The sequence below is a fragment of the Rutidosis leptorrhynchoides genome, chromosome 4, assembly GCF_046630445.1.
Source record: "Rutidosis leptorrhynchoides isolate AG116_Rl617_1_P2 chromosome 4, CSIRO_AGI_Rlap_v1, whole genome shotgun sequence".
NCBI lineage: Eukaryota > Viridiplantae > Streptophyta > Magnoliopsida > Asterales > Asteraceae > Rutidosis > Rutidosis leptorrhynchoides.
Genome location: NC_092336.1, coordinates 616,825,250 through 616,839,751, shown reverse-complemented (window position 1 = coordinate 616,839,751; position 14,502 = coordinate 616,825,250). Strand labels below are relative to the sequence as shown.

The 14,502-nt window shown below is 35.2% G+C and overlaps 1 protein-coding gene across 1 annotated transcript; it reads right to left on the bottom strand.

Annotated features, from left to right (window-relative positions):
* Positions 1–10,776: 10,776 nt before the first annotated feature.
* LOC139904095 (3-hydroxyisobutyryl-CoA hydrolase 1-like) lies at positions 10,777–14,280 on the bottom strand. Its single transcript, XM_071886031.1, has 13 exons — positions 14,248–14,280; positions 13,714–13,794; positions 13,565–13,633; positions 12,867–12,930; positions 12,614–12,777; positions 12,403–12,487; positions 12,228–12,313; positions 11,983–12,116; positions 11,587–11,647; positions 11,410–11,508; positions 11,228–11,329; positions 11,096–11,137; positions 10,777–10,923 (listed from the first exon to the last, which is right to left on the bottom strand). Exons 1-13 carry the CDS (start codon positions 14,278–14,280, stop codon positions 10,777–10,779), a joined length of 1,167 nt encoding a protein of 388 aa, XP_071742132.1.
* Between the last annotated feature and the right edge of the window lie 222 nt (positions 14,281–14,502).

The following is a 14,502-nucleotide window of genomic DNA, read 5'->3' as shown; positions in this document are numbered from 1 at the left end:
GTTCTATCTCCTTTCCTGTATTATTAGGCCTCTATATCAAAATCTTTACTAATAAAAATCCTTACAACCGAGAACTAGTCCTTAATATCAAACAAATCATTAATTCTTTTCTAGAAAATTTCTCATTTTACCGTAATGTTGCATCTTAATTCTCTTCTTTCAAGGTATTAATACATGTTATTCTTCTAAATTCCTCGCTAGCTTCTCTCAATTTTTACCAATTTACATAGATTATTCGCATCGTCAACTCAAATCGTTTTTAGTATTGAACAAATAAAAGACTTATCCCTTTTATGCTCACCATTATTCCATGTCGTAAGCTTTCCGTACACTTGCTCAGTACGTTTCATAAGTACACGTCTCTTCTTAATTAAATTACATCCTTCACCAATTTTACACTTGTAACAACTCATCTTTCAAGTCTCTTCATAAAATCACACATTATACTACTCTTTTGCTTAAATATAAAAATCTCCTAGAATCTCTTAATCTCTATTCGCGAACCTATACTAATGTCCGCATTAACTTCCGACATAACACTTTCATATAAACTTGCATTCCTTCGAATCGTCCATAGGTTCTTTCTTCGTAAAATTTTTTTCTACTAAAGTCTAGAGAGTTACCATTATTTCAACCTTCGTCTAACTCAAATAAAGTCAATGTTCATATTATTACCATGACCAATCTTCCATTCTGATGACTCCCTTCATTCATGTATCTTCACTTAACCTCTTTTCCTCTTAACCATGTTAACTAGAATCGAGGGATCCGACATACCTCATGTATATCCCAATAAATTCTTTTGTTTATAAAATTCATTTAATTATTTGAACATGCCTTCAATATCATCTAACCATGCTTTTAGATCAAATGTACGCTATTTTCATTTTCATCATCAGCCCCTACATCATATTTTCCGGTTAATGAATGGCCGAACTTATTTCTTTTTCAATACACAACCAGAACGTGTCATAAGACTCATAGCCACTACGCGTTTGTAGCCCTAAATACATATCTCTTCATCTAGAGCTCATTTCAATGCCTATTCTCCTGAATTCTCTTCAAATTAATCTCTTGCGACTTTTCAAAGACGCCTCCTTCCATTTTCGTAACTCTCGCCTCCCATATCTCTTTCATTTCTCTACTCAATTTCATCATCAAGTATCGAAAACGCACATTCGCATATACACTTAGTCTTTATTTTAAAACATCGCACATCATGCACATCTTCCTACTTACTTGCAACCAATTTTTAGGTATCATGATAATTGGATTGCTCATACTCATGTAAAATTTTATTCCCCATGCTTAATTAATTCTCTTAACTGTCTACTAATTCTTGCATCATATTACTATCATTCCATGTACCGAATCTCTTCTTTTTCGAAATAAGTAAACCATTCGTTTTCAAGCTTCTTACATTCTATCTTGTTCTTCTTGCATTTGAGTAGTCTTAACGCTATGAAGTTCCAAGTATTTACAAGACTTTACAAACGGTTCAATCCTATCTATCTCATTTTCCTCTTCTTTCAGGACCAAAGATGATCTCTTTACTCGAAGGTTCATTTCTACACATTTCCTTGTAACACATTAACCCCACTCCACGGGAACGAGATAATCATTTACTTGCTATAGTCACAACTACATGGTTTCATTGCCTCTCCAATTAATGGTCAAAGCCTATACGCGTTCCTGTAGGAAGTCACACAAAACATGCGTAGGTGTAAAGGAAGGTACCTACCACACATCGCGTGACTCCTTTATCCTTCTTTTATTTTAGATCGGGTTAGGGTCATTGAGTTCATATTCTTCTCATACTTTAGTATCACTTGGACCACTTTCACGCTTTTCTCGTTTTCCATGGCATCGTCTTTAGTCATCACAACTTAAGGGTACATTCATTTTACCTTTGACAACTACTTACGTAACCGTTTCTATTCATGGGTTTGTTCATCTCAAATTTGCAACTTACTTCATCCCATATAGAACTCATAGTTATAAAAACCCAAGGACACTCTTAGCGTTAGCATAATCGTAACCAAAACGTAACTTGTCAACCCGTAGGTCTCTTTCTTGTATAGATTTCCGGTCATAACCCACTATAGTCACGACTTACTAGGGATGACCCAAGATTGTGCCTAAGCTAGACACGATTCCTTATCAATAAAGTCTAAACTCATCGAGGTCAGCATGGACGTAAGTTTAATCCTACTGAAAATACCATGGACGCAAGTCCAAGCTCATTAACTTTACCATGGATCCAAGCTTACCATTATCAACATGGACACTAGCCCAAGCTCATCATCTTTGACATGGACACAAGTCATCATCATAAACATGGACACAAGTCCAAGCTCATCATCATTAACATGGACACAAGTCCAAGCTCATCATCATTAACATGGACACAAGTCCAAGCTCATCATCATTAACATGGACACAAGTCCAAGCTCATCATCATTAACATGGACACAAGTCCAAGCTCATCATCATTAACATGGACACAAGTCCAAGCTCATCATCATTAACATGGACACAAGTCCAAGCTCATCATCATTAACATGGACACAAGTCCAAGCTCATCATCATTAACATGGACACAAGTCCAAGCTCATCATCATTAACATGGATCCAAGCTTCATTACCTAGTGGGTTTGATCATCACCCTCTTGCACGGATGCAATCCGGGTGTACCAAACCACTCTCGTACATCACATCATAAATGCGTGGTTCTCTCAAAATTCAAACAAACTCATATTCATTCTTACCATCCCCTTCTTCTAAGTCCTAGCATCCTACACAATCTTAAAGAACATGGCATAATACTTTAAACATTATTTATCATGCAAGTCACAAACCGCTTATTTAAAACTTAGTGTTGGTTTAAGCCTAGATAACCCTACGGTGGATTATCCAAGTCTCTTAAACCATAGCTCTGATACCAACTTTTAACGCCTAGAATCGAGTAAATTTTTTTTTTTTTTTTTTTTTTTTTTTTTTTAAAACAAAATTTCTGGCCGGACAAGGCATATGCCGCGGCGCGGCTTGCCCTGTCGCGGCGCGACACAAAGCAGAAATCTTTACACTTCTTAACCTTGTTTCTGTTTCCAACATTAGTTAAATGTCGCGGCGCGGAGCCTCTGGCCGCGGCGCGACATAACACTATTCCGGGCCCTGATCTGCAACATTTTACTTAGACCAAATTTTTCCCATTTTAACATTTCATCAAAACATTCCGACAACAAAATACATAAACAAGCTAACTTCTAAGACTAACACTCATCATTTAAAAACACGATTATTACTTGGTCGCGCACGACCCGTTTCCCAATATAAACGTGCCTTTTTCGACCCAAAATACCGACTTTAGCACTTAGTTTCAAAACATAAATTACACATCTTTTGTCATAATACACATTTGACTCTTGGCGTTCATAAGCGGTTATCGTGAAGCTAGATTCAATTAAGAGACTTGCATACCACTTGATAAATGCCGATTGTTCTCCTACCACCTTGTTGTCCCAAATCTTCGCAACATAAGAACCTAGCAAACATTAACAACATAGCGGGGTAAGCAAAACGCTTAGTGAGTTAATGGTAAGTGCGTATCTTAAATTTAAAACATAAACATATGCGTAAACACAACCATAACCTTCCAACCCGAAGGTTGATTTCGTAATTCGAACTCCATCCACTTGCCTCCTAGTCATAGCCAATTTTGATACATAACATATACATTTTTCAATCTTAAAACATCATCCTATGTGTAAATTCAAACTAACACGTTATATGGACATCGCCCAAGCTTACTCTTACTATGGATAGAAATCCAAATCTTCTCTTAACATGGACCTCGTCCAAGCTTACACATAACATGGATATGAATCCAAGCTCATTACATAATATAGACATAGACACAAAGTCTAAGCTTTACATCTTAACATAGACACAAAGTCTAAGCTTTACATCTTAACATAGACACAAAGTCTAAGCTTTACACATTAACATAGACGTGAAGTCTAAGCTTTTAACTAGTGAAATTAATCGCCACCCTCTTGCACGGATGCAATCCGGGAGCATTAAGTCACCCTTGTTACCGTATATCGTATTCAAAAACCACCATAAGTACTCCTGCGTAGTTAAGCTCAAAGCATAGAATAATTTATAAAAATTGCTAATACATAACTTGTGATCATGGATTCTATGATCACCCTTGACCCGCCCATATTACCCCATATAACTCACCTTGATTAAATGAAGTTCCTTGGTCACTTGAAGCTCCTTTGCCTTGATTAACACCTATACATGAGCTAATCTCATCAATATCATAACTTAACAAAATTACAACTTAAAAGCTCTCAACACTTTTACACCCTTACACATTGACTTAATCTCCTTTTTACTTCAATAATCACATGAACACTTACATGTATAACAATCAACTTATCTTTTCCAATATAAACACATTATCATGCCAACATCATCACTTTAATCACACAATTCTCTAGTTCATCTCTTATAATCATAATTTGCATTTCTTTTAAATATTCCATTAAACATCAAATGTGCATAAACCCATTTCTATTGCTAGCAACCCTAAATCATCAATTATCCAAATTTCATTACTTATAACAATAATTCACATACAAACTTTCTCCTTCTCAATTTATAACTTAAATCACATAAACATTTCATTGAGGCATTTCATCAAACACTTGATGTGCATGACTAGATTTTAAGCTAAAACATCACCAATTTCACTATATTCATACCATATACTCAAAATGCAAGTTCATTCATGAACTTACTTCCAAAATCATAAACAAATTCATTTTCAATCATACTAGTGTGCACAATTCTATCAAACCTCAACCTTTAAGCACAAAATTCATCACAAACATTCAAAAATAGCAACACTTGAACATAAAACTCATACCTTGTCTTTAAGAGTTCAAGAACCCTAATTTGTGCACTAAGAAGAGAGATTAGAAGGATTAAGACTTGCTAGAGTGCTTGGAATGCCTTAGATTCCACCAATTTAAGCTTGCATGAACTCAATTTCTCCAATTGAAACTTCTCCTTCTTCTCCTTGAAAATGTCGACATATACATACAACCACACACTCTGCTATTTTTTTAACAACTGATAAAATGAATTATCAGTATTTGATTTTTCTTTTATTAACACAACTTTGCTCAAATTGCATTTTCTACCCTCCCCACCAAAACCATATTAAGGGAGGTCCTCAAATTAACTTTGCATCACTAGTCCTCTTTTCAACTTAACCAACAAACCTTAACTATTGTCCATTTATATACATTAAATCATACCATCCATTTATTTAATAGTTATTTCACATAAGATAACACCAAAACATACTAAATCATTAATAAATTCTCATGAAATATTATCTTAAAATTTTGGGATGTTACAACATTCTCATCTTGTTTATCAACAGATTTTTCAGTAGGCTTTTCAGTATCCATTGGCAACACATTCTCAGCTTCTTTAGTCTCTTGATGAGAAACTTTCAGCCTTTTTACTCTCGAGGCTATTTCGTTAGACAACTGTATAATATCATAAGTCAGCAAACATACGCAAGGACGCAAGATATATCTTGCATAAAACGAGACGCAACACGCAAGGACATTTAAACATCACACGCAAGGACGCAAATAAAACCTTGCGCTTGGTGGATGTTACAGACATACCTTCTCCAATGGTTTTCTATAGCCCGGTGTTGTGAAAGGGGAGTTTAAAACACGAGTGGGCCTTCTTTCTCTTTTCCCACGTCTAACAACCCTCGAAGATGTATCATTGTCAGAGAAAGATCGAGGATCCACACATGCATCCTCCTTATCAACATACTATAATTAACAACACGCAAAAAATAAGATGAGAAGGTACACGCAAATACGCAAAGACGCAAAAAGGTCATTGCGTCGTTGTCTTGCGTCTGAGTTAGCGACAGGCACAAGGACGCAAGGAACACCTTGCGCCTACATTACAAGCCAGACGCAAGGTCGCAAAACAACCTTGCGCCTAATTTACCTGATGGTGTTCTTGATCCATTAAACGTTTTTCATGATCATCAAGCTTCTTTTTACAAACAGCCAACTCCTTTTCTTGATCATCCACACGCTTAGTCAACAAATTAACCAAACGCAATAATTCCTACAAATTGTTGGCATTTGGTGTTGGATGAGTGTCCGAGGTCTGCTCTGACTCCTCCTGCAATAATTCCTTCAAACTGCCACCCACCTGCTCATCAACTTGATTATCATCTTGCGTATTTTCCTCCTCTTCAACAACCTCTCCTTGAAAGTAAGAGGAACTCTGGATCCACCATTGACAACCTCTCTATCTTAGATGGCTGCAGTGAACGAAAATGTCTCTTTTTCTTGGGACAATCATCCTGAAATGAAGAGGATTATATTAGTAAATATAAAAGGACGCAAGCACGCAAAGGTCATCTTACGTCTCGACGCAAGAACGCAAGGGTAAACTTGCGTCAACGCAAGGACGCAAGGAAGATCCTTGCGCCTGGCACAAGTATAACCTAGCGATCACACACGCAAGAACGCAAGGACATCCTTGTGACTTACGCAAGGACGCAAGTTTTATCTTGCGCCTTCTTGCGATACACTATAACCTGATCTGTTCAAACATAAACTGCTGTATATACTTAGGTACTATATAACAATAAAGAAAATTGATAGTTAACTAACCATTATATGTAAAAGTTTTAGGTAGTCAGACACTGTAAAGGTTTCAACAGATGAACGCTTCCAAAATAAAGCTCTTGGTACTCCATTCTTGTAAGTTTTGGTTGCAAAACTCTTAATGGTAAGACGGTATGCCTCGAGGATCCAAATCTTAAATGCCCACATAAAACCAGCCAAAGTGTACGCCTTTCCACTCTCACTCTCTAATTGGCTTTCTCGAACCTCAAAACCTTCACTAACCGCTGAGTAAGTAGCATCCCAAATACGAGACCCCCATGGGTACGCGTTCACCTTATTAAAATCTTTAACCAACCATATAAACTGTTTATTAACTACATGTATCCCCTGCTTCCCCATAAACGCTCTCTCTACGATCAAAATTATAGCTAGTTGAACGATATCATCGTCACTAACCTTTACATCACCTTATTTTTTGATAAGTATGTTTTGTATATCATTAACCAAAATGTTGCTGGCATCGGCACACTTTGGAATATAACGCCGTCTAATGGGTGCGGTCTTAGATTCATAATTGCGAGGGATGTAATGTGCCATGTCCGTCCGGCTACCAAACAAAAATCCGGTGACTAAACAAAATTCACGCCGACCAAATCTAATCATAAAATTAGGAGAAAAAGTAAACCATATATCTTGTTGCTCTTCCGGGTACTTACTAGCATCTAATTTTGCTGAACGCTCACATTTCCGTTGGAGCATGGCATGTACTAGTCCAGGATCATTACCCGTGTATGAAAGATCTAACCAGGGACCAAAGCATGTACTTCTAAATAATTTTTCTTGTTGTTCAGTCAACATTTTCTTGACCTGAGGTATAACGGTCAACATATTCTTCATGGTCAAATTACCTTTCACATAGCCCTGTAAAAGTCAGAAGAACATCAGAAGAAAATCACATAGACGCAAGACGCAAGACCAAGCTTGCGTTCCAATAATGATGGACGCAAGGACGCAAGGATGCAAAAAAACCATGCGTGCACATGAAAGGTTAACCTTATGCCATACGCAAAGACGCAAATATAACCTTGCGTACATTGTGAGGCATACGCAAAGACGCAAGGATAACCTTGCGTCTATATATCAACCGAGTTTTACAATTTAAATCTAGCAAAAAGTCCTGGGTATCGTACGCAATCTCAATAATATACAAACAAAAACACAAAATACAAACACATTTCGTTGACACATTTTATCGAACAGTTGGCGTGCAAAAACTTTGTTTTAGCACAAAGAACGAAGATGGAAGAAAATCTAACTTAGATCGAATAATATAACATAGATCTAAGAAATCTAACCTGTTCTTGAGACATAATGAACGATGATGGTGATTCGATGATGTTGGTGGCGTAGAAGCTCGCTTGTACTCGGGAAGATCGAAGATGGAAGGATGAAGATGATCTAGTAAGGATGAAGATGTGAGGAGGATGATGATGAAGATTTTGCGAGTGATTTGCGAGTGTTTGCGAGGATGATGTAAGGAAGCTTGATGACGATCTTGCGAGTGACGAGCGAAATGGCACCAGAGAGCAGCTTGCGTATGAGTGTGGTTGTGAGGTGAACAGTGAACGCAAAGTGATCATTTAACTAGCTCTTTTTAGGAAAGACGCAAGGTCGCAAGGTCGCAAAGACGCAAATCATCTTGCGCCTTGCGAGGGCAAATTGTCAACTTTTTTTTAGGGCTGTCAGTCAACATGCTTTAAAAAAATGGGCATTTTGGTGATAATCCCTTTTTAAAATTTACTCCGTAAATTAATAAGAGTGAACTACATTAATAGTCCCCGTAGTTTGCTTCAAATTATATCGATGGTCCTTATCTATCAATAATTACATTGATAATCTCTGACTTTTTACATAATGTACGGAGATACTCCTTTTACTAACTTCCATTAATATAGATTTCGTTAACTCTTAGCATATGTCATGCACATGAGGGTAACGTAGTAAATGCATCAACTTCTTTCCCATCCATTTTCATCATCCTCATAAAATTTCAAAAATAGAATAAACATAAATATTGAGTTTATCGTATTAATCGTTGAAGTTTGATACTCCATGAAGTTAGCGAGAGGGCATAACACAACCTTTCTATATTTTTATTAGGACTAAATGATATACGGCTTCGTTGCGGGGTGATTTTGATCGATTAAAAGTCAGTTGATTTAAAAACAACGATTAACGATTGGTTAGTTTAATGTTTATTAAATAAAAGGTGAAAAAAAGAAAAGAGAGAAGTAGTAAAAAAAATAATGGTAAAAAGGTTCTAGAAAAAAACAAAAAAAGATTATCAAATTACTCTGAAGTTAGGGGTAATTACATAAATGTCATTGTGACTAGTACCCTCTTACCATAATTACCCCTTATATACTAATTGGCATAGGAATTTTGGACATTTTTGCCCATTCCAGTTATCCAAATGACACCACCTCCCAACCCTAATATTAACAGAAAAGATTTCATCTTTACTTGATGCGGCAATACAATAAATAGTCATCATCAGGGGCGAGTTTATATAGTGACTCGTGGGGTCACGTGACACCGCTATTTTAAAAATTATTAGTAGAAAAATATTATTTAATATGTATATTACATCACTAAATTTAACATGAGGACCCCATATATTTTTCAAATTTATAATTTTTCTTTTGAATTGTATAAGACACCACTGTGTTTAACTACTTTGACCCAATATATTTTCTAAACTTGTGGATTTTTGAAATTAAACTACCACTAAATAGCATTCATTCAAATATAATTAATATTGAAAACATTTCAGGACTCCATTGAGTTTGGATCCTGGATTCGTCACTGGTCATCATTTTCTTTCAAAGATATGAAATCACCTTGGGAAACTTGAAAAAAAGTAATGCTGACTATTACATTATTCACACAAAGCCTTCGATGATTTATCGGCTTCCTTGCTTGAGGTTAATATTATTGATAATTGATAATGATAATGAAGAGATATTGGTAGGTTAGGTTAAATGATAGTGTGGAGAGGAAGATGATGCATTTACTATGTTACCTTTATATGCATGGTATATGATAAGAGTTAACGAAATTATTTAGCAGATATTAGTAGAAGGATTACCTTCACGCATTGTAAAAGCTCAGGGACTATCAATGTAATAACTAATAAACTATGGGTATTTTGGTGTAATTTACTCTAATAAGAATTTAGTGTGAGAAATGACTGCAATTGTTTGATCTCAGACGAAGCCCTTTCTTAGCTGCTTGGATTATCATAGTACAACCCTAGTTATATCTCTCTTCACCCTTCTTTTTCAATTGATTTCATATTTTTTTTTTTTTTTTTTTTTTTATTAGTTTTATCCCCTTACTAGGGTTATGAATGACTGTCCCACACTTCTAACCCTTCAAGTACTTGGAAATCTAGGTTTGAATTTGAGGCAGTCATGGCTTAAGACGGAACACTTTTAATTGATTATTTATCTTTTATACTTATTAATTTTAATTTTCAATTGGTGAAACATGAGGTTGCATAAATGCACCAATAATGCTTAGATCAGGAATTGGCTTCTATGGGGGCATGGGCATAGACGTGTAGAACCTCGGTACTTTTTTTTGTCAAAATTCGAAGTTTTGATATGTATAGAACCACAATTGAAGATTGTAAAGGTATTAATGGTTAATATTTATTTATGCAATTTTCAACCACACTATGACCACCCAGTATCCTTAATTCTGATCAAGATTGAATGCGTATCTCATTTGACCCGAAGCTTCAGTTGAGCATCTTACATTACATAGATGATTTTATGCAAGTGGCAGCAGTATCGGTATTCTAAATGACACTCATCAATTGTATTCTAAATATTGCGATACTTTTATTTATATGTATGTATTGATCGGCATGTATATAAGTATATAACATATCAGATATTAGAATGTGATTTGAAATATAATTTTGTAACTATAATTACATTACATCAATTATAATAATCCCTGACCATGCGTTTTTAGAAGTCTAAGGTCTCTTTATGTTACCAAGAAAGGCGCCTTTCTAAGTAAATCTTTAGAGTTTTGATGCTATTGCAGCAGCAGCTTCATTAGATCTTGATGGGAGTTTTAAAGGAATCCAATCATCATCTTCGCTAAAAGCTATTGAAAAAAACTTGGCCACCATATCGTCACTAGCGTCTTCAAGTTTTGAAGGTACCCACTATTCACATAAACTAAATTTCAGTGACGAGGCTATAATTAAACTCTTGGGAATTTTAACACGCTTATCAGTATTGGGTTTTGAACTCACAATCACTATCTTAGTTCTATATCAGTTTGATCAACGTTACCAGAGTGATTCAAAGTTAAATTAAGTTAGATATAGTATTTACCTGCGGTTTCTTATCTTTTTCTATCAACATAGCTCTAGGGCCCTGCCAATAAAAAATATTTAAAGTACGTGAATTTTTTTCAGTGATATCGAACATGTGGTAATCCAAATTTTTGGGGAAGTACAGGGTAACCTCATAGAAGTCATGGCTAATCTTTTTGCTTGTAAGGTTACAGATAGCAATGTACTCATTCTCAAGACATTGTTTGATGTTTTTGGATCGGCCTTTTCTTATCTATCATACGAGTAAATCAAAATTTTGAATATTAAACTGTCGTCAAAGAAATTTTCATAATCTTTATATTATGAACATACCGTTCTCAAGAAAATTTTGAGACCTATTGGAGTAGAGGATTTCATTGATCTTGTTGCATTTTGGATCCATTTCTCTTGAACTTCTGTAGCCAAGTGTTCCTGAGACGAAAACAATGATATGCATGTGAAGTAGATCGTTATGAAATGACTACGTGTTTATATTTAGGTAAAATTTACCAATGAGGATAATATTTCTTCACATGATCCTCCAGAGAAGCATTGGTTGATCAGGGGGAGCCTGAAGTTTAAATCGTATACAATATGTAGGTGATTAGAAGGTAATAATAATGTGGATATTCGTTTTGGTTAGACTTGCCAAAGTAAGTGATTTGGGTGGGTTTCGTAACATGTCAAACTAGGTTCATGAAACACAAATGTGATTTTTTGCCCATCTCAAAATGGGCTACACTGAAACTGTACTATTAAGTAGTAATTTTGTAAGTATCTTGAATGAGAAACTTAATATGCTTTGACTAAAGTTGGATCTTGACCTCCTTTTGAGCTATGTATATTTTCATTGTTCAATACATGGTTCGAAGTTATTTGTCTATATGAAGTGGGTAACTATTATACCTAGCATATGCACTATCTGGCTTGATGTTTATTTCTTCTGTGAACTTGTCAATGATCATGGACATCATAGCTACGCTTGGTGCATTCGATGAAGCAACCAAATTTTCAAGAGCTTTCTCCATTGATATTAAGTTCTGCAAAAATTAGTATACAACTAACTCAGTTTAAGTTCAATATAAACATATGATCAAGTTCAAATTAGACTGTGTGACAATATGAGTTAGCATGGGAAGGGATGTGAGTACCTTGGATGGAACAAAATGAGTACCGAGACCAAGCGCAACCATCTCTGCTCCGTTTAACCGAGCACCAGTCAATCCCATATACTCTCCTAAATATGTATGAGAGAAACTATACATGTATTAGCATCCATATATGTAGACGCAATGATGTTAAAACGTGTCATTAAAGTGCAATTACCGAAGAATCCAGGAAGTCGAGACAAAAAATAAGATGCACCAACATCAGGAAATAGCCCAATTGATGCCTCAGGCATTGCAAAAATCTACATCAAAAGGTACTTATGTTAATTAACCGAAAGATCATCTTCTTATATCATTCTCCGTGCCTACTTTTTCCTTTATTTTTGCTTAATTTCTTTATGTTTAATTTAAAAAGTATGTAGATGTACCGTATTCTCAGTAACAATTCTAAATGTTGAATGTATCGATATTCCAACGCCACCTCCCATTACACTACCGTCTAGAATTGCAACCATTGGTTTCTTATAAGTTGCGAGGACGTAGTCTAAACAAAACTGTTTCCTATAAAAGCTCGTTATGAAACTCCAATGTCCTGATCAAATTTCAAAACATTGCTTTCAGTTTTGTTGATATTCAGTTGCAACTTGCAAGTACTCCGTATTAAATTAGACTTTCCCTTACCGAGAGCGATAAAGTGTATAGCGGAGGTCAGATCACCACCAGCACAAAATGCTTTACCGTTTGCCTGAGGTAAGAATTGGTTAAACTGACCTAGTTACCTTGTTATGATAGTGTAGCTATAATAAGGTAAGTTTGGTTTGTATATTCCTAAATTAGTATTAGTATATGCGTACGGAATTGGTTTTCATACCCACCCCCGTTTTTTACTAGACGCATTGCTTTCATAGTTAAAGAAACTTGTGCTCTTGAAAATTAAGACCAATGAACATATGACATATGAAAAAACAGATATATAAATGTTATATATTACTATAAGATACGTCCATCTAATTATACTTTATTAGGCACACATTTAGGCATGTTTGTTTAGGAAAAACAGATTGTACTATATAGTAGGTTTTTGTGGAGATTCAGGAACAGTGTGATATTTCGTCCCCCTATGAAGAAGAATACGCTTGCTTTTTATGCTTTTTATAGTTGAGTAGTTGAACCAAATGTAATGTTTCATGGAACGATTGGCTTGTTAAGTTATCGTAATTTTTTGGCCTTTCCTAGCTCCTTGCTAGGGGGTGTTATTTTAATACATGAAAATGTTCTAAAAAAAAAGAAGGATCAAATAAATGATACGCAAATTTTACAACAAATATATAGTGTATACGAAAGACCATATATTTTATAAGATTATGATGTAGGTATACCTTCAATATCACAAGTTTCACCGTTGGATCATTCTCGTACAATTTCAGTTTCTCGTGCATTTTCGAGAGCTGCAATTAGTAACATATAAGTAAACAAATCATTCGAATATAGATTGATTGAATTTGGAACCCCTGTTTTTGTTTTTTACCATATCATAGTTGAGACTGTTTAGTTTCTTTTTTCTGTTAAGTATTACTTTCCTTACTCCTGATATTTCTTCAAAAATCACCTGCAATTTACACATATCACTAATTGGTTCAAAAAGACATCATTAATATATACCTATCTGAACAACAACAACAACAACAAGCAAAAACATATTTCTTTCAACTAGTAATACTTAAAATCATGATGTAATCATCAAGCAACTTGTAATCTGATAACCCAAAAGTCAAATAAGCATTAATCTGGTTTACATATATTTAAAATATGTATATGTATTGATTTCTGGGTACACTTTGCTTCCAAGGCTATAGTTTGCTGGTAAACATACAACAAAAGTGATAAGACCACAAGTGTGATCATAGCGTCATTTACTTATGGGTTGTCAGGGGTCATTTACAGTAGCTTCGTGAATCGTTTGATGTGTGCACTTTGGTTACACATTTGATTCTGGTCTTCTAGTCGACTCTTATGAATACAAACTTAATATTGAACGGAAGAATGATGAGAGAAGACGTACCGGTTCTGCTTCGGTCTGGATTGAGAGAGCCATTAGTGAAAGGTGCAAGTACCAACCTTAAAGATGGATGTTGAGAATGAATTAAAGGGAATGCATGTAACGTTTTGGTTTAGATATATATATACAAAAAAAATTGAAACCAATGAAAGCCTTCCTTCTATAGACAAACTGTCGCCTCTAGTCCATTAGAAAATTCAAGTCAATATAAACTAATAATATATAACTAGTCCATGTTTGCAATTTAGCAAGTCCTAA